The 19,855-nt window shown below is 41.8% G+C and overlaps 1 protein-coding gene across 1 annotated transcript in view; it reads left to right on the top strand.

Annotated features, from left to right (window-relative positions):
- Positions 1–19,855, top strand: part of UTP20 (UTP20 small subunit processome component) — an 88,286-nt gene extending 68,431 nt beyond the window's left edge. Inside the window, exons 44-62 of the mRNA XM_045826501.1 lie at positions 2,850–2,948; positions 4,145–4,312; positions 5,479–5,645; positions 6,202–6,343; positions 7,196–7,312; positions 8,806–8,976; positions 9,212–9,343; positions 9,798–9,908; positions 10,928–11,007; positions 11,425–11,494; positions 11,625–11,807; positions 12,741–12,872; positions 13,346–13,478; positions 14,952–15,139; positions 16,403–16,474; positions 17,241–17,537; positions 17,746–17,872; positions 19,075–19,220; positions 19,508–19,855. Of these exons, the coding sequence (XP_045682457.1) occupies positions 2,850–2,948; positions 4,145–4,312; positions 5,479–5,645; positions 6,202–6,343; positions 7,196–7,312; positions 8,806–8,976; positions 9,212–9,343; positions 9,798–9,908; positions 10,928–11,007; positions 11,425–11,494; positions 11,625–11,807; positions 12,741–12,872; positions 13,346–13,478; positions 14,952–15,139; positions 16,403–16,474; positions 17,241–17,537; positions 17,746–17,872; positions 19,075–19,220; positions 19,508–19,663 (2,691 nt within the window). The 3' untranslated portion in view covers positions 19,664–19,855. The remainder of the gene's footprint in view (positions 1–2,849; positions 2,949–4,144; positions 4,313–5,478; positions 5,646–6,201; positions 6,344–7,195; positions 7,313–8,805; positions 8,977–9,211; positions 9,344–9,797; positions 9,909–10,927; positions 11,008–11,424; positions 11,495–11,624; positions 11,808–12,740; positions 12,873–13,345; positions 13,479–14,951; positions 15,140–16,402; positions 16,475–17,240; positions 17,538–17,745; positions 17,873–19,074; positions 19,221–19,507) is intronic.

Genomic DNA, 19,855 nt, shown 5'->3' with positions numbered 1-19,855 from the left:
CTGTGAGTTTTTCCAAAGATTCTCGCTGAATGCATATTGAATGTATTGACACAAAGGTGAACAGTAAAGAACATATGCTCTGTTTAAGAGTTGAAAAATATGACATAAGTCATAAAATAGGGGGAATACAAAGCTCTCTGAGTAGTTACATGACTTGCTAGCTCCTCACCTCTCCCAGTGTGGGCGCTGGGCAAGCTCCATCAGTAGCTACTGGAAGTCTGTTAGAAATGCAGGATTCAGGGCCCTATAGCCGACCTACAGAAGCTGCATTTTAATAAGATGAGCTCAAGTCAGAGAAACTGCAGCTTGTTCTTTTCAAGTCCAGCCAAGATTCCTGGTAGTTCTCCCTCCCATGTCCTCATTTGCTCATAGGTAAGGTTCCTGTTCTACACTTCATAAGTCTAACACACTAAAAATATCAGTGTTCATTTTGACCACCTCTCTTTGTATGGTTTTTAGTGGCTGCTCTAGGGATTACCATATACACTTACCTTTAATGATCTACTGAGAGTCACTATTTTACCATTTCAAGTAGAATGTACATACCATATAGATCCCTTCACTCTTCTCTTTTTGTATTACATTGCCATATATTGAAAATGTTATCAGGTAGTGTGAGAGTTTTATCAAACATATTTTAAAGAATTCAAACATATTTTAAAGAATTCAAGAAGAATGGTCTGTTTTTTTGTCCTGATATTTATCATTTCTACTGCTCTTTCTTCATTTCTGAATTTCCAAGCTTTTAAAAATATATATATATTATTGATTATGCAGTTAGACTTGTTCCAATTTTCCTTCTTTACACTCTCCTGCCCAGTAACCTTCTTCCCTCCAGCAATCCGCCCACCTTAGTTCACATCCATGGGTCATACATAAAGGTTTTTTGACTTCTTCATTTTCTGTACTATTCTTAACCTCCCTGTTTTGCACCTACCAGTTATGCTTCTTAATCCCTGTACCTTTTCCCTCTCCAGCTGATAACCCTCCAGATGATCTCTGTATCTATGATTCTGTTCCTGTCCCGGTTGTTTGCTTACTTCGTTTTTTCAGATTCAGTTGTTGATGGTTGTGCATTTGTTGTCATTTTACTGTTCATGGTTTTGATCTTCTTTTTCTTAAATAATTCCCTTTAACGTTTCATGTAATAATGGCTTGGTGATGATGAACTCCTTTAACTCTACCTTGTCTGGGAAGCACTTTTTCTGCCCTTCCATTCTAAATGATAGCTTTGCTGGTTGGAATAATCTAGATTGTAGGTCCTTGCTTTTCATCATTTTGAATACTTATTGCCAGTCCCTTCTTGCCTGCAAACTTTCTTTCTTAAATCAGCTGACAGTCTTACGAGAACTCCTTTGTAGGTAACTCTCTGCTTTTCTCTTGCTGCTTTTAAGATTCTCTGTCTTTTTTTTCTTCTTGCTGTTTTGGTTGAATGCTTATTTCTTCCTTGTTCCAAATTGTTGGTTCAAATCCTGGTTTCCTCCCCTTCACTGTTGGTTCCCTGTAGATTTTTCTTTATTTCACTTAGTGTGACCTTCATTTCTTCCTTTATGTTTTTGTTGTACTGAATGAGTTCTGTGAGCATCCTTATCACCAGTGTTTTGAACTCTGAATCTGATGGGTCAGGCACTACACATACAAAGATAAATAAAGCACAACTCTGTCTTAGAGGATTTATTCAAAATTTAATGGAGCACCAGTGGTATTTAAATGAGTAGCTCTTAACCACCTGTTTTTCAGGTCCATCCTATTATTTATTACAATAACTAAAATAGAGAGGTAGTAAGGGGTAAATGGGTCAATAGTGCAACATACAGATGGTGTATTGTAAAACTGAACACTTGAAACACGATTTCATTAGCCAATGTCATCCAAAAAATCTGAATAAAAAATAATAACATAGAGGACAGCTGGTTTGGATTTTAATGTTAACCATGCAGACACTACTGGTTTGGATTTTAATGTTAACCATGCAAACACTGCCAAGATTGTACTCTTTGAGTGCCATTCCTCATCCTCCCAAAAGGATTTTTTAAAATCACATAAAGCCCTCAACAAAAATTTTACATATGTAAAATTACTGCAAGTTCACAAGTAGATGTATATGAAATTATGCCTCTGAAATCCAGTCTGTGTCCTTACAACCACGTGTGTGTCCTTGCCCTGTGGTCATTGTCTGATGTTTACCTGGATAGTCTCGCAGCTCGAGAAGCAGTATCAAGAATCAGAAAGCTTGAGAGGCCGCACAGCAGGGTGATGCAGAGCTAGGGCTTCGGCGTCGGCCCATCTGCTTTCAAATCCTGCCTCTACCGCTTCCTACCCATGTAACCTTGGGCAAGTTACTTGACCTCTGTGCTTCTGCTTTCTCTTCTAAAAAATGCTGGTAACATAGCACCTACATCATTCATAGAATGGGTGAGCATTAAATGATTCAGTACATGTGAGGTATTAATACGTGCCTAGCCTATGGCAAGCTCTTAGGAATGTTAGTTGTGGTTACTCTTGGCAAAAATGTATTTGCATTCTTCATAACACTTTGTACCAGCTTTGATTGCATTGGCAAGCACCTTAGTTGGGGTTTGGTTTATAAAGTTCTTGTGCTTTTATAAATCCCGGACTTGTTAGTTGCTGTCATCCTAAGCATGGTCGTATGTTTCTGAGTGTCTTCGTACAAAGTCACCACTTGGTTGAAAGATTTTAGATGGAGTGTGTTATTTGTCAGAGTTTCTCCCTGCAGTAATGACAGATATATACTCTGAGCGTTCCCCTGGCAGTAGATTTTAGCTCTTATTTTTTTTTCTAGTGTGGTGTTCTTAACCATTCATACTTTTTTAATACATTCATTTTAGGTTCACGTGCTAACTTTCACTGTTTACATGTTGCTGCATGGCCTCACAGGCAAGCTACAAGTCGGAGATTTGGACTCTTCTTTAGCTATAATGATTGAGGTAAGATTTAGAGAAAGGAATTCTTATTTTTTTTAAGTGGGCAAAAGACACCAAAAAATCAGTTCACATAATAAGCAAGAGTGACAGTGAATAGCCTGTGCAAGTGAATATAATGCACTGTCTCATGTCTCAAATGAGCAGGTTCAGAAAGCTAAGAGTCCAGTGAAGTGAGCTGGGAGGTCATGAGTTGGTATGACCTTTCTGGGAAGAAACTGGCAGTGTGTATCAAGAGCTTTGGAAATGGACAACAGTTTCAACCACTTCCAAAAATCTGTTTTAAAACAGTAATCAGAGATGTGGTCTGTGGTTTTATAAAAAGTGTGTTTACCAGAGCTTTATTTTATTTTTAAATATTTATTTATATTTAGAGAGAGGGGAAGGGAGGAAGAAACAGGGAGAGAAACATCAGTGTGTGGTTGCCTCTTGTGTGCCCCCTACTGGGGACATGGCCTGCAACCCATCCATGTGCTCTAGACTGGGAATTGAACCAGCAACAGCAACCCTTTGGTTCACAGGCCAGCACTTAATTCACTGAGCCACACCAGTCATGGCCAGAGCTTTATTTATAATAGTGAAAAATTAATAACTTTTAAAATAAAATAATTTGATAATTTGGAGAGTAAGATTAGGAAGAAACTAAATTTGCCACACATTTTATTTATTTAAAACTGCGGACACTAACGTTTTGAATTAAATGCATTAATTTTGATGACTAGGTTTGGAAATGTCATGAGAATTCTTAAAAAGAAATTAAGCTATTTGGTAATATCTAAGATTCTGTATATATTATACAGTTTTATGTGTAAATCTCTGTAGTACAGTAGGCCCTTGAATGATGTCATTTTATTACAACATTGATGAGATGTTTATATCAATTAGCCTATGGTAAAACTGGTTTTGTTACACGTTACTTCACTTACAGTTGCAGAACCTATTGATGACATTGAAAATTTACCATGTTCTTTTGTTTCGCACTGATATAAACCTGTAGATGTTTCTGCATTTGTTTTTTAGTAACTGGTCCCTAAACTACATTGACAAAAGTGAAATCTAATAGAAATTCCTGCCATCTAATTTCAGTCCAGTCCTACTTGCTTTCCTTGATTTGGATCTGCCATTGCTCTTTTGAAAGACTGCTTATGTTGGTATATCTTGCTGAATGTGCATAACTGCCATTTGGCTCTTTTGTTTTAAAGATTTTTAATCACGAGCTGTTTGGTGCCATTGCCGAAGAGAAGGAAGTAAAGCAGATCCTCTCCAAAGTCATGGAGGCACGAAGAAGCAAGAGTTACGATTCGTATGAAATCCTGGGCAAGTTTGTAGGAAAAGATCAGGTTACAAAACTTATCCTTCCACTGAAAGAGGTGAGGACTTGGATGCAATACAGGGGATCTTGAAAAGAGCCTCGCAGGGCAAACCTTGACACTGCACTTGACTGTAATTTCCCTGGTGTAAGGACACCAAGTGCCTGGTGGCCACTAGCTGGCAGCCCTGGGTTGAGCATTCTAATCCAAGAATCCGAGTCCCTGATGTGAGCTGTGAGATGCAGAAGGAGAGTGCAAGTGAGTAGCACAGCTGGTCCAGTCAGCAGCTAAGAATGTAGCCTTTGGAGGCAGACTGCTGCTCCCAGAATGCCACGAGGAGGAAAGCTGTCATTTGTGGAACGTGTATTATGTTCTAAACATCATGCTTTGTTATCTGTTCTGATCTACACAGCCACCCTCTACAGAGAAATTCAGGCTCATGAAGGGAGTAAGGAACATGGTTGAGGAGGAAAGTCAAGATTTAGTTTCAGACCTTTCTGGTCTGAAGCTAACGTTTTTCTGTTCTTTCTGCCTTAATTGGGCAGGGACTGTAATTCACCTCCCTTCATAGAGTTCTCTGTGCCTGCTGTATGGGTGAACATTGAATAAACACTAATTAATTCTCTTTATCACCATTTTAAGTACTAAAACTGGAGCAAAAAGCACTATCTAATGGCATGAATTAACTCTAATTCCAAATGTTTTGGTGCTAGATTAACTCCATAATTGTTCCTAGAATGTATTTAGCCTGATCTAAGAATGTTAGATATGTTTTCAGGATAAGGGAAAGTGACCAGAGCATGTGTATTTTCCATGCATATTATCAAATCCCTTCAATGCAAAGAAGGTTATTACTACCAGGTCCTACGCAAAGGAATAGCTTTTAATGTGCTTGGAGGGTCAGCATCTTCCGAGTGTCGCATCCTGTCTCCAGCTGTGCACCCTTGGGCCTCACCAGCAGAGAGCAGAGAGAAGTGCGGGGAACTCAGGGGCACTCACGCCACTGGCTGGGGTTTTCTCTGGGGTTGAGGTTATGGGTACATTTGGTTTTGTGTGTTATATCTATTTGAAATTTTATTAAGAATGTGCTATTTAGAAAAATATATACTAAAAATTATATATGTGTGTATATATATAAATAGATATATATATTTTTGAACTACTGTTACAACAAATCCAAATACAATTCTGTGTTACCTCAGAATGGCATTTGTGTTTGTCTTTAGATCTTACAAAATACCACCAGTTTAAAACTGGCCCGGAAAGTTCATGAGACCTTACGCCGAATCATCGCAGGATTGATTGTAAATCAGGAGATGACGGCAGAATCCATTCTGTTGCTCAGTTATGGTTTGGTCAGTGAAAATCTCCCCCTGCTAACAGAGAAAGAAAAGTAAGTTTAAAAAGAAAAAAAAAACAAAACAAAACTATCATTTAGGTGTTTGCTTCTGTTAAGCCATTCAGTTCTTATTCACTTTAATAATTTGTTTAGTAAAAAGATTAATATTTTTCCAATGAATGAGGTTGCTGTGACAATCGCTTTTTTTGGGGGGGGAGCATATTTCTCTGATACCATCTCTATTTGGGGTATTTATTGACTCAAAGTTAGGATAGAGTTTAAATATATACCTTGTGTTCTGATCAAATAGAGATTTAGACCTTAAAAGATTTAAAAATACTGTATTGGGAAGCTTCCTTTAGATTTTTTGTTTTCTAAAAGACACTCTTGGCACTGGAGTTCAGAAATCAAAGGCAAGGAGTGCCCTTGCTGTTCATCTGGAGTCGGGGGTGCCCTCTGTTTCTCGTGCTCAAGGGAGAGAAAACCCCAGCAAGCAGTGCTGTGTTTAGTGCTCAGCTCTCGCCCCCAGAGAGGGCTGCAGTAGCTTATGTGAATGCAACTCGGGGCGTTCTTTCCTTTATTTCATTTTTTATTTCACTGTGATTGACAGAAATCCAGCAGCCCCGGCCCCAGACCCACGCCTGCCTCCCCAGAGCTGTCTTCTGCTCCCCCCAACTCCAGTTCGAGGCGGGCAGAAAGCTGTTGTGAGCAGGAAGACCAACATGCACATATTTATTGAGTCTGGGCTTCGGGTAAGCGCCTTACAGTGAGGCTCACCGCCCACAGTGCGTCTGTGCCTTTTACTGCTCTGCTGAATTTCTGGTGTTGCTTATTTCCACGGTAAATGCCTTACCATAAATAAATCATGGAACTTTTTTTAAAAGGTACATCAGTCCATTTACTATTTATCTTTTCTAGTACTGACTTTGATAATATAACTCCCTGAGAATTAATGATTCTGAATTAATATTTATTATGGTTTCATTGTTGCTTTGCCCATGAATTTGAACCCCTAAACTACTTTGAATGTTTTCAAAAGACGGTGAGCTTTTAAAAACCCTTCATTGGCATGCATTTTTCCTAGGAGAGAGCCAGCCCTTCATTTGGGCTGCAAGGGCCTCGCCTCTTATTACACCATTTCAACACATGTTCCAGCCACACGTGGCTTTCCCTCGGTTCTTAAAGTCTCCACGCCATTCCTGCCCAGGACCTTATCACCCAGGCCTCCCTCTGCCCAGATCCCCCACAGAACCCTGCATTTACAGCAAATTATTTCCTCGAGTCCGTATCCCAGGCTAAGATCCATCCGTGCAGGGACCTTGCCCACGTCGGTCATTGCCGCATCCCACATGCTGAGCCCGTGCCTGGGACCGAAGTAGATGCCAAGGAACCACTCGGTGAATGAACGTAGAACCTCAGCTGCAGTGTGAGCTCCACCTCCTTTGCTGAGACTCTCCCGGGCAGTTTTCTGTTTTTTCAAAATTTTTATACATCAAATAGAAGCGTCTTAACATTTCAGGTTGTCTCTTAAAATCATCTCACCTCTGCCTAACTCATTTGGTCTTATGAGTACCTGCTGTGAGATATCTTTTGAAATCTTTTAGCTCCTGCATCTGAGTTTGAAGACTTCCAAGATCAAGTCTTCGAGTGAGCACGTTCTGGAGATGCTGGATCCTTTTGTGTCCCTCCTCATAGACTGCCTGGGCTCCATGGATGTGAAGGTGAGCCCCTGCTCCTTCGCCAGAGCTGGGCCGTGCAGAACACCTAGGACTTAACTTCTAGGGTCCTGCGTCACACGGTAGATGGGTTTTTAAAGGGATTTATGACATCATGAACCTCCTCCGTTCCCTGCATTAAATTGCTCCCCAATTTAGTAATCCCATATGTTTTGATAGCCCTGAACCGTTTGGAAAGCCCCTCTGAGTACATTAATTGCTTTATTTGATCCTCGCAGCAACTTCATGAGGGCGAATGGAGGTGTCCCCATGTCAGTGATCATCATCGCCATCACTGCCACTACTCACTGCCACGAACCCTCAGAACAACCCAAGGGGCATACAGTAGTACTGTTTCTGCTTTACAGATGAGAAGACTCGGCCTTAGACTAAGTGACCTGCTCCAGATCATAGATACAGGGCAGGGGTGTCAAACTCATTTTCACCGGGGTCCACATCAGCCTCGAGGTTGCCTTTAAAGGGCCAAATGTAATTTTAGGGCTGTGTAAATGTAACTGCTCCTTAACTAGGGGCAAGGAGCTTGGCACTGCCACCAGGTAGAAACAGGGTGGAGGGTCGGATAAAACAAGGTGGAGGGCCGGATTTGGTCCAAGGGCTTTGTTTGCCACCTGTGATAGAGGATATGAGCCTCAGTCTCAGACGCCAAAGCCTCCACCCTCCCACATCCTCAGCTTGTCTGTTTTGTGGTGAAGGTTCCGAGAGATTGAGTGACATCTCTGTAGTCAAGTAGGTAAAAGTTGTAGAGCTGGGATTTATGTGCTGGTCTTTTAACCCTGCAGCTTTTTCCTCTGTATCTCCATCTAACCCAGTGCAGTAGGGCCATCACGGCAGCCAGAGTGGTGGGAGTCCGTGAGGTGCAGCGGAACTAGGTGAACAAGCCGATGTAGGTGATCTCTGAGGTTCGGCATGGGGGTTCAGGGATTCTCGTGTAAATCAGCTGGTCCCAACCTACTTTTTTAATGCTTTTAGCACAGGAGTTAACTGTTTTAAATTATAGCTTGTTGTTTCCCCTGCTTAATTTCTGGGCCAGCTACCTGCTCCATAAATAGACAATGGCATCCTTTTTGTCTTTGTATTTATAATACTCATTAGTGTCTTGTATGCATAATACAAACTGAATAAGAATGATTACACTGAAATACCATTTTAGAAAATAGAAAAGTCATTTATAATGTATTTTTCAAAAAAATTGTTTAAGTGGGCCAACCTATGCTATTTAACCCATGCAGGTTGAGAATATGGGCAGGGAGCTTGTGATGCATCCTCACTTGCCTTGGCGAGGCAGTAAGCTCTTCCACAGCAAGGAACGGGACACTGCCTGTCTTCTTACGCCCTGGGCACCGTTCGTCCAGAGTGCGCTGGGCAGAGCGTTGTTGCATCCCTTCACGTCGATTGCCTGTGGAGTACACAGCCCTGGGTGCTGGGCTGTTGAGTGTGGTCACTATAAGTTGATTGGTTTTGTTGGTTTTGCTTTTCAGGTGATCACAGGTGCATTACAGTGCCTGATTTGGGTCTTGAGGTTCCCTCTGCCTTCCATAGAAACCACAGCGGAACAGCTGACAAAACACCTTTTCCTGTTGCTGAAGGACTATGCAAAACTCGGGGCTGCCAAGGGCCAGAACTTCCACCTGGTGGTAAATTGTTTCAAGGTGAGGCGGTTTCACTTCCGCTTAGGAAAAGCCAGACCCAGAATCAACATCAAAGTCGGTTTTCCACATTGTCCTTTGTCATCTTGGTCAGAATTTTTTCCAGATTAATTTGCTAAGGTCAGAGGGTTGGTTTTCTGTGTGAAAAAGCATTGCTACTGTATTAAGTCCTCACGATTTCACTGGATCCTGATTTGCGGGGCATCCTGGCCTTTAACCTCCCTGTTGTAACTTGCAGTGTGTGACCATCCTTGTGAAGAAAGTGAAGTCTTACCAGGTAACCGAAAAGCAGCTCCAGGTTCTGCTAGCATATGCCGAGGAGGACATTTACGACACGTCAAGACAGGCCACTGCGTTTGGTCTCCTCAAGGTGCGGTGTCATCAGAATGTCGGATTTTACAGTTCATGAGCCTCGCGTCGGGTATTTAAAATAACATGCAACATGGTGTTTTGACTAGCTGTAGACTTTCAAAATTGAGTAATTTATAAAGATGACAATTTTGGTGGTTATTAAAATGTTTGAATGTGAGTTTTATATTAGTGCTTCCAAGGAATTCTGTACAAATACAGGTATGTATTTGTATTTGTCACACTGGACATTGTTTTTCTTTTATTTAATTATGGTGAAATATACATAGCATAAAATCGTGTGTTATAATGATTTTTAAGTGTACGTTGTTTTTCTTTTGGAGGTACTTGCATTATGTTTGAAAACTCCCTGTGACTACTTCAACTTCCTTTAGCGATTTTAACTACTTCAATCAGGTCAGCTTATGCCCAATTGCAATGGACATGAAGAGTATGTCTTTTCCTTTGTAATTTAGGCCATTTTATCAAGGAAGTTGCTGGTTCCAGAAATTGATGACGTCATGCGGAAAGTGTCCAAGCTAGCGATTTCTGCACAAAGCGAGCCCGTCCGAGTCCAGTGCAGACAGGTTTGTGCAGAGCTTACTCCCATGGCAAGGGCTGGCCCTGCCTCCTCTGTATGGTTTTTAGATCGATGTCGACATGGACTGAGTTCTGAAGGCGACTTGCTATCGTATTGATGTTTTATTCTGTGACTTGGGATCCCATGTACACTCCAAGTGTGAGAAGGGGTCTCAGCCTCGACTTAGGTTTTCTGTTAACAAGGAGCAGTTTGAGTGTAGCCCCTTGTATGAGGCGTGTTCAGATAGACGAAGAAGCACCTTTTCCTTCTGCAGCATGACAGCCTGCAGCAAGGATTTCCGTGCAGCGATGCGGCCGGGGACGACTACGCACACCCTTGCGTGTCACTGCTGCCGGAAGAGTGGATGGCAAAATTCTCCCCAACAGTCACAAAACAAAATTCCACAAACAGTTATTTAATTTCAGACATTGTTAGTGCCAGGGGGGAAGAAGTGTTATCGGATTTGATCATAGGACACACCATTATTAATAGGTCTCAAACCAAACCAAACCAAACCTATGACAAGGGTAACATGCCATCTATTGTAAGACTCATCCCCATCTCAGATGTTAAAATGTGAAAAACTGCACTTCTCAAAATGAATGAAATATGGAAGAGCATATAGTAAGAGCATACGATCAGGTGGAGAACCACCCTAGTCTGGTTCTCCTAGTCTGGAGTCGGGCAAGGCTTGTCTCCTGAGCGTTGGCGCGGAAGCGAGAGTGGAGGCAAGAACAGGGCTTCGCGTTCCCGTTGAAGGGGGGTGGCACATGTTGGTGCCCTTAGCAAGCCCTTAGCAAGCATGCCAGGGGTGGGCCAGGGCCTGACTCCATCAGGCCTGTGGGCAGGACCTTTACAAGTGAAGAGGGAGGAGAGAGGAAGGGGTGCAGCAGTGAACTTTGCTGAACCGATCACTATTCTGAGAGGCCTTCTTAACCCGCCCACGTGTCCCAGAAAGCAGCTGAGGAAACAGGAGTCCTGGAGAGATAGGATCCCAGTAATCTTTTGTGTGACTTCTGTTCCTAGGTTTTTCTGAAATATATTCTTGACTATCCCCTGGGTGATAAATTGAGACCAAACTTGGAATTCATGCTCGCTCAGCTGAAGTAAGTTTAAGCCATAAACTACACAGAGGCAGTGGGGTAGTTTCTTCTCTCCTTTCAATGTGGCGCCTGTTTTGAAAAGAACACACCTAAACGTAATGGCACGTTCTCTGATGTGGATCATTGACTTAGCCAGCAAACATTGTGTGTGGCTTCACGTAGCGATTCTGTACGTTGCGTTTCACTTCAGTCCAACTGTTGCTTTCATTAGAGTCCACTTAGGAGATCGAACAAAATTATATTTAACACGGCACAGTAGCATGATATATACAAGCATTAAAATTGGGAAAATGGAATGTTTTCTACTTTTTAAGAAAGTAGAAATAAGCTGGCACCTTAAGACAGTGTTACAAATTCTTAAAAATAATTATTGGTAAAATTAAAAGGCACTGACAAATCCTTCTGATGTTCTTGCCCTAGTTATGAACACGAGACCGGGAGAGAGTCCACCTTGGAAATGATTGCTTATCTCTTTGACACATTCCCTCAGGTACCGTGCGTCACCCAGACACACTGCTAGCTGGGTTTCCCATGAGCCCTTGGGAGCCCAAGGTCCTCTTTTTGGGGGTCATCTGTAAGCTTCCCTCTGAGTGTGCTGATAAGTGCCCGTTTTCCTTCAGGGGCTGCTCCATGAGAACTGCGGGATGTTCTTTATCCCTCTGTGTCTGATGATGGTGAACGATGACTCCGCCATGTGTAAAAAGATGGCGTCCATGACGATCAAATCCTTACTCAGTAAAATCAACCTTGAGAAGAAAGATTGGCTTTTCGAAATGGTCACCAAGTGGTTTGGAGCAAAGAAGGTGAGGGTTGCTTTTAGTCACGTTTCAATGAAAAGTCTTAGCTTTTGGTGTTTGTACTTTAAGAATGCATATACATCGTCGAATTAATTTTTCCCCGATAGCTTTATTATTTGCATTTGATTGTGTTAATAATATAATTTCATAGTAAGATTTCAGAAAATGTGAGACGTTGTAGAGGTGACAACGTGAGAGTGCCCTGTAGTCCCGCCACGTGGGTAATGTCCGGCCGTTACTCCACTGCTTGAATGTCTCGTCATTTACCAGCCCCCACCGCTGAGTGTTTGTTTCCAGTTTGGCTTTTTTGCTTATTTGGTTGATGGAGTGTAATTTTTGCCAGTGATTGTGTCCACTTGTTGACTCTGCCACTGTCACCACTGGCCCATCTTTTGTGGGACATTAACAACACAGCACATCTTAATACTGGTTTACATATTGTTAAAGGTAGAAGTTGGCTGGGGTGCGGGGGTGGGGGGGCAGGATAGGGGATGATATGAAACTTCTTTCCATTTTTTTTTTAAATTTACAATGAGAAAAGTGGATAATGATGAATATCACTTTTTTTTTTTAGATTTCATTTATTTTTGAGAGGGAAGGGAGGGAGAAAGAGAGAGAGAAACATCAATGTGCGGTTGCTGGGGGCCGTGGCCTGCAACCCAGGCATGTGCCCTGGCTGGGAATCGAACCTGCGACACCTTGGTTTGCAGCCCGCGCTCAATCCACTGAACTACACCAGCCAGGGCCAATATCACTTTTTGAAATGCCCTTGGGTATGAAGATTCCTTCATATTCTTGTCAGCCACAATGATCAGTTTTCCATTGATTTCTGGTCTTGTGAAGGATGGCTGAGAACAGCGTCATGCCCATCTTCCCTTGTAGCACCGGAAACAGCCTCCCACGTCGTGTTGACCTTGTCTTGTGGTTTGTTTTTGGTAGAGATTAAATAGACAGCTAGCTGCCCTGGTCTGTGGCTTGTTTGCGGAAAGTGAAGGACTCACTTTTGAAAGAAGACTTGGAACTGTTCTCCCTGTGATCGAAAAGGAAATTGATCCTGAAAACTTCGAGGAGGTAAGTTATTTGCTAGCAGCTAGGGAATAAAAGTTTTGCTAGTTTTTATAGTTTTGCTTCAGATGGTATGGTCAATAAGTAATGTGTTCAGAAATGTTTTTTTTATGTATAAGAGCAAGAATTTAATGCAGTTGGATCTTCTTCATTAAATGAGGGTTAAAGTAAGTTATCTTCCGTAATATGGGACAGTCAGAGGTTCTCAAGCAGGGTGATTCTGTCCCAAAGGAGTCAGTTAGCAGTTCGGTGGTCCCAGCTAGAGGGCAGGAGGCACTCGCGTCCAGTGGGGAGGAGCCATGGATGTTGCCAAATGCACCGCAGTGCCCAGGGCGGCTCCTACCACAAAGGCTCTCCTAGTCTAAATGTCAGGAGTGCTGAGGTGGAGAAGCCCGGGCGTAGAGTTACATGCTGGAATGAAAGTGTCCATCAGATGCTCTGAAATTGTGTTAACTCGTCTGCATCCATCCTGTTTCTAGATCATGGAAGAGGCTGAAGAAAAAGCTGCAGATCGCCTTCTATTCAGTTTTCTTACACTGATAAGTAAACTCATCAAGGAATGTAACGTTATTCAGTTTACCAAGCCCTCTCAGACTTTGAGTAGAATCTGGAGTGAGTGTTATATTTTTGTTTAAATCTAAAAATAAACACACTAACTGTGATAAAATTATTGAGAGCAGATTTGGGAGATTAGAATATGAATACTTCAGAAAGTATATAATGTCAGGGGAAAAGTCCATGAGAAAGAGACTTAAAGGGCCCTTTCATATTGATTACAGCGAAAATGTTTCTTTCTGAAATATATATACATATATTTATGACTTTGTAAGCAATACATTTTGTTTATAAAAGAAAGAATATTAATTATCAGGGAGTATAAAAATGGAAAAAATTTCCAAAGTCCTCCTTGCTACTTGGTGACAATTTGGTATATATTTCCCTCCAGTCTTTTGGGTTTTTTCCCTTTCTTTTTGAGGTTGTATAACTCCATATAGACTTTTATATCCTGTTTGTACCTAAGTAATCATATTACTATTAGTATAATGCAGTTAGTAAATATCCCTTTAAATAGCTATAAATAGTCCTATATCACTCTGAATGAAAAAGAATATCCCAGAATTTTAAAATTAACATGTTCAACTTTGATTAGTCAGGAGGAAATAAACATTAGAATGGACGCTGTAAGTGCCCATGTGTCTGAAAAGACCCCATGATCTTAGAAGTCAAACCATTACGAAGTCACTGTATGGCCTCCTCTGGCGTGGCTCTGCTGAGACATGGCCAGGTTATTGCAAAAGTTCATGCACAACCAAAATAAAGCCACGTTCATGAAATATAGCAACCGAGACTAAAACTCAGCTATGACATGATTAGTGCAGAATTTTAATCCTGTTCCCCGACACCACAAGGCTTTCCAAGTTATAAGTACGGTACATGGAGAACAGCAGTGCAGCGTAACCGTTTTTGGCTCTGAAAGAGTCATATGTAAGAGGATGAGCTTCGTGGTCGGCGGAGCTGGAGCCCAGGCTTGGCTCTGCCTGTGACCACTGACATGGCGCGTAGCCCCTCTGAAACGTCGATTCCTCGTCTGTAATATGAAATGGAAGTGACGGCTCCAGCCTGGCAGGACTGTTGTGAGGTCTGAAAGCCCTGGGCCTGGCACACAGGAAGCATCAATAAATGATGCTTTCCTGGAAGCTACTTGGAGCCACCAATTTCAGTAGTTATGAGAAACAAATAACGTGTATTACATACACACGTTAATTTTAATTTAGAAACCGTAAACGTTGGTGCTACCTTACCGACCTTGAATTGGAAACCAGTTGTTACGGAACTGGTTTTGGGCTCCCCTCTCCCGTGCCCTTTACCGAGTCAGCAGTTGGTTTGCTAGCAGTTTCCAGCGTCCGTGACCTCACTGCGCCCCGGCTACGTGAGAGCATCTGGGAAGTGGGGACTGTTTTGTCTATGTTCAGTTCCCAAATCTGAGTGTGTAATAAGTACTCGAGAAGTACCTAGATTAGTCCTCCTTACCACCAGAGTCTGGAAAGCTGTGAGACAGCTGAGCATGCATTTCGGTTTCCTTAGGTCACGTGCACTCTCACCTGAGACACCCGCACAACTGGGTGTGGCTCACCGCAGCCCAGATTTTTGGATTGCTCTTTGCCTCTTGCCAACCTGAGGAGCTTATTAGAAAACAGAATGTCAAAAAGACTAAAAGGAAACTCACAGAACCTGTAGCAGTCAGGTTCCTAACAAGTGACCTTCACCAAAAGGTAAGGTTTCTCTAAAACCTCTTTCTTTCCTTGTGATCATTGTGAGATACTCGTTCTGGTTCTTGCAACCACCCTGGGGTTGGCCCTTGGGAGAAGCCCTTCCAGCCTGCAGCTTGTTGCATATGGGAATCTATAGGAATATTAGGAACCAGAGAGGGGTCACCCTGAAGGCCAAGGTTTTATAAAGATAATTTTTAGACTATCAGTCTAGTCAGACCTTTGCTTTATTTTAGCATTCATTTTTCATTATATGCATAAGCTGTCGACATTGGAAAATAAGATGAATACTGTCTGTCCTGCCTCCTGCAAAACCTTATAACCAAATAAGATCATGTTCCTGAAAATGTTAGGTGGGGACCGAGTTACATCCATCTCTCAGTTCTTAAGGGCTAACACACCACCAGGCTCATAGTGGGAACTCTGCAGGGAGGGTAGAAGAAAAAAAAGTACTGGAATGTTGCCAGGTTCTCCTCTAATAATTCAGGACTCATGAGCTGTGTCTTGCCAGAGCTCAAAAGTATACCATTTCCTTTGGTTTAGATGCTTGTGGCAGATGGAAGAGAACTGTTGTATTGGGTTGGCCAAAAAGTACTTTTAGTTCCATGAACTACTAAAAGATACATTTTTCATTCTCACCAATAACTTTATCAACTTGGATATTTTGAGTATGTTGGCTATCTCCATTGTGGTTTAACATTGACTTTTCTCAATTAGTATCTTGATTTGATCATTGTCAACTTCACCTGGTCTCCCTGACCATGGAGCGTCATTCAGCAGGAGCTCGCCACCACTAAACTTCACAGACCACGTCTGACATGTTTGACCAGTCACAGCACCTTCTCCATACACTGCACAAATCTCGTTTTGCGTTTTAGTTGTATTTTTTGAAATACTTTTTTTGAAATAATAAAGCATAATGTGCTGAAAATTGCTTATTTTCTTCCATCTTTAAAATGGCCACACAAAAATTCACTGATTTTGATGTTTTTTTGAACGCCCGCTGATATGGCAGCTGTCACAATACAATCTTGCAAAATTGTTTTGAATGAAGGTAAAGACAACTAAGTGCTACTTATAGCCATCTCGTGGAAAAATACAAATGAACTTTTTGGCCAACCCAATACAATTTTTGGTCATGGACCTTCCCTCTCCAGATGTATACAAGTGGTCAGAGCAAAATATAGTTTCTTAGCTATTATATTATGGCTAGTTACTCAGGGATACCCTGTATTGTGTGTACTGATGTCCCTTTTCTTTTCACAGATGAAAAGTATCTCCCTAGCCTCCTGTCGTCAGTTGCATTCCAAATTCCTGGATCAATCTCAAGGAGAGCAGGTAAATACAATATTATAATCTTACCCAATTAAATAGAAGGGACCTATTCTACCAACATTCTAGGAATGGGCTCACATTTGGTGTTTGGTTTGTTTTGGGGGCCTTTTTTCCTAGTCTGCTTGGGGAATTAAATGAAATAGAAACATACGCTCAAATATATGTTCAGTTATGCACATATTTCTAATTGACTCTCGGGTCCATTTGGGGTTACTCTTGGCACCATTTAACATTCCCAACAAAGATGGTGCAGTGGGAGGCTGTTCATTAAATCTTTTCATCTGTAGTGAGTGACCAGATCTTTGAAGGGCACCGATTATTTTTATATTAAATTACAATACTGAATTCCTTTTCTTCGAATTTGAAGAGAAAGCAAATAATGTTCATACTACTGCATGGTCTAAGAATTGTCTTTCCTTAGCAGAAGACAAATAATTCTGTCGCTAAAAAGCTTTATGTGATTTCATGTTGTAAAATTTAACGATAATGTGAAATTAAATTTAGAGAAGGCATTTGTAAATATAAATAGTTTTGAATAGTAGGTCTACTGCTCGCTCCCTTGTACCTCCTTTCGACAGAGCAGCTGGGCTGGTAGGTGATGCGGGTGCTACGTGGATACGAGCAAGGCCCTAACCACATCTCCTGTGAGTCGTTACGGACCAGATGTAGCAATATAGACTAAGAGATAGGGGCACCAGAAACGAGGTGGATGCTCTATGTAAAGAGGGATCTCAGCTAGCATGCCCAAACTTTTTTTTTTTTTTTTTAGGTTGTTAAGAATTTGTTGTTTGTAGCCAAAGTCTTATATTTACTGGAACTTGATTCTGGGGATAAGCAAGGTGAGAGGAAAGGAGACTTGGAAGCACAAGCAGCTGTAGGACCTGGGGTAGCCAAAGAGGAAGCAGAACCAGAGGCCCGTCCGGATGAGAAGGCGGACTCCGACGAAGAGCAGAATGAAGAGGGGAAGGAAGAGCACAGCAAGCCAGCCACGCTGCTGTGGTTGATCCAGAAGTTGTCTCGGATCGCAAAACTGGAAGCAGCTTACTCACCTAGAAACCTCTTAAAGGTACAGTAAATGTGCAGAGTGACAAAGTAGTCATTATTACTTGAAGTATTTTTAGTGGTGCTAGTGATCCTCCCAAGTCCCTAGGAACTTTTGCATCCAGAACTATAGCAGTATCTGCCCCAACGTGGACCTTGTTTTGTAAATTAACTGTTTGTGTGGCTGTAAGTATAAGAGGGACACTTCTAATGAAAACAGTCTGTATTTTCAGAGAACATGCATCTTTAAGTTTCTCGGAGCTGTGGCAATGGACCTTGGAGTAGACAAGGTGAAGCCGTATCTCCCGGTGATCATAGATCCTCTGTTCCGAGAACTGAACAGCACCTATTCGGACCAGGGTAACTGTGGCCTCTCTTCTGAATACTTGCACCTCTCCCTGAGTGCTTTCTTCTTTTCTGTCCTCCCTCCTTCAGAGTGTAAGAAAAAGAACTTGCTAAACATCAAGATAATTGATACCAAAAAATAAGGCGTGTTTGTGCTGTATTTCACTACCTTCCCTTATACTTTCTCATGTCTAAGAGTGAATGTTCCTTAAGAGATATTTTACTCCTAAGCGTAAATACTCAAAGGAAACTATAAATTGAGGTGGTTCTGAACCTCATAGTGCTATAAATAATGAACAATGAAATGTCATTATATTCTCAAGAATTATAAGGCAAAAGCATGAAATAGTATTTAAGTACTTTTTAATATTTTTTTCCTTTCCTGGTGCATTTGGTGCATCAGCCTCACTTATCCTAAAATGCCTATTTTGATACTAGGAAAAGTGGAAATTGGGGGCTGGAAAGAGAAGGTAGATATTCCACAGTTTTAAAATAAAACAATGATGTGTGTTGGTCCTAAAACCCTGAAAGTTTCCTTCCTCTTTAAAGAGGAAAAAGCAGTGGTAAAGGTTGGGTCTGCTTTGGTTCTCATCAGCCAACATTTACTGAGCACCTAATATTTGCCAGGCATTAGGGTTCAATAATGAGAAAAGGCCTATTGCCTATTTTCAAAAAACTTGAACAGGTATGCTGAACTCTCCTGAAACTGATGCAAAAATCTGTAAGTGATTTGCATTCGGGGGAAAGAAGGCAGGGAAAGACGGGCGAGCGTAGCTTTTCATCAGCTTCACAAAGGAATCTTTAATACTCTACCCTCCCACCCCCAAATGTTATGGCCAGAGCTAAGCCTCTGTGACCTGTGAATTAGAGAGGGTCTAGAGAAACATCCTTACCTGCCCCCATCTGCAGCGATGAGCAGATTAACAAAGGTAACCAAAAACTGCTGTCTCGTTCTCAAAATAAGGTCTTCTGAGCCCAGAGTCCACTAGAAGTGGACATCCCTCCTTGCATCCTGGATGAGGTGGTGGCTGGGAGCTGTGTCCAACACTTCTGGTTCTCTCATCTCAGAAATGTAGGGATTGGTGTCAGATTAGCGCTTAATGTTGAATAAAAGTGATAATGCCGCAGTTTAAACCGCGCATGTTAATTTTATAAATATTCAGATGTATCCTTCCCTACATCACTGACTCTCTGATTATTACTTTTTGTGTGATTAGATCCTTCGCTGAAGAATCTATCCCAGGAAATCATAGAATTACTTAAAAAGCTGGTTGGGCTGGAGAGCTTCTCATTAGCCTTCGCGTCTGTTCAGAAACAGGCTAGTGAGAAAAGGGCACTCCGGAAGAAGAGAAAGGCTTTGGAGGTGAGTCTGCTGTTTGAAATATGACGTGACCTGTATGTTAGGCTTAGTAACTATTTTTAACTGGGGCTGTGTGCACACACGTGCATCACACCTACCCAGGGAGGAAAGAGGAACTTACCCAAGTGTCTGAGAAGTGGGGGCTTTATCGCTGGGGCTCCAGATATACTTTGGTGGCCGTGTAAACACTTGTGTTTAGAGGTGAATAAAATGGTCTGTATGTGCATTTGATTTTTATTGGTTTAACATTCACTTTTAAAGTAATAGAAAATTTCTATTCTTTTTTCAAGTTCGTAACTAACCCCGATATTGCTGCCAAGAAGAAGCTGAAGAAACACAAAAATAAAGGTGAAGCAAAGAAAAGGAAGATAGAGCTCCTGCGTCCGGGCTACAAGGCCAAGAGACAAAAGAGCCACAGCCTGAAAGACTTAGCGATGGTGGAGTGACGTGCTCCCCGAGCGGACAGTGTCTCAGCGTCTCGGCGTGCCCCACAGTGTGAACTCCTCGGTGTATCTGCCTGTCGGATACCACAGCAGGCTTTGTTATTTAAGCTGAACTTTCTCAGAGATTGTATAGTATATAGTTTAATATAATTATGCTCTTATTTTTTAATTAAAACATTTCATACTTCTACTGTA

Source organism: Phyllostomus hastatus, unplaced genomic scaffold, assembly GCF_019186645.2.
Source record: "Phyllostomus hastatus isolate PE091 unplaced genomic scaffold, TTU_PhHast_1.1 phas_scaffold_755, whole genome shotgun sequence".
Lineage (NCBI taxonomy): Eukaryota > Metazoa > Chordata > Mammalia > Chiroptera > Phyllostomidae > Phyllostomus > Phyllostomus hastatus.
Note: the sequence above shows the minus strand (reverse complement) of the source record. Positions and strands in the feature narration are given on the sequence as shown.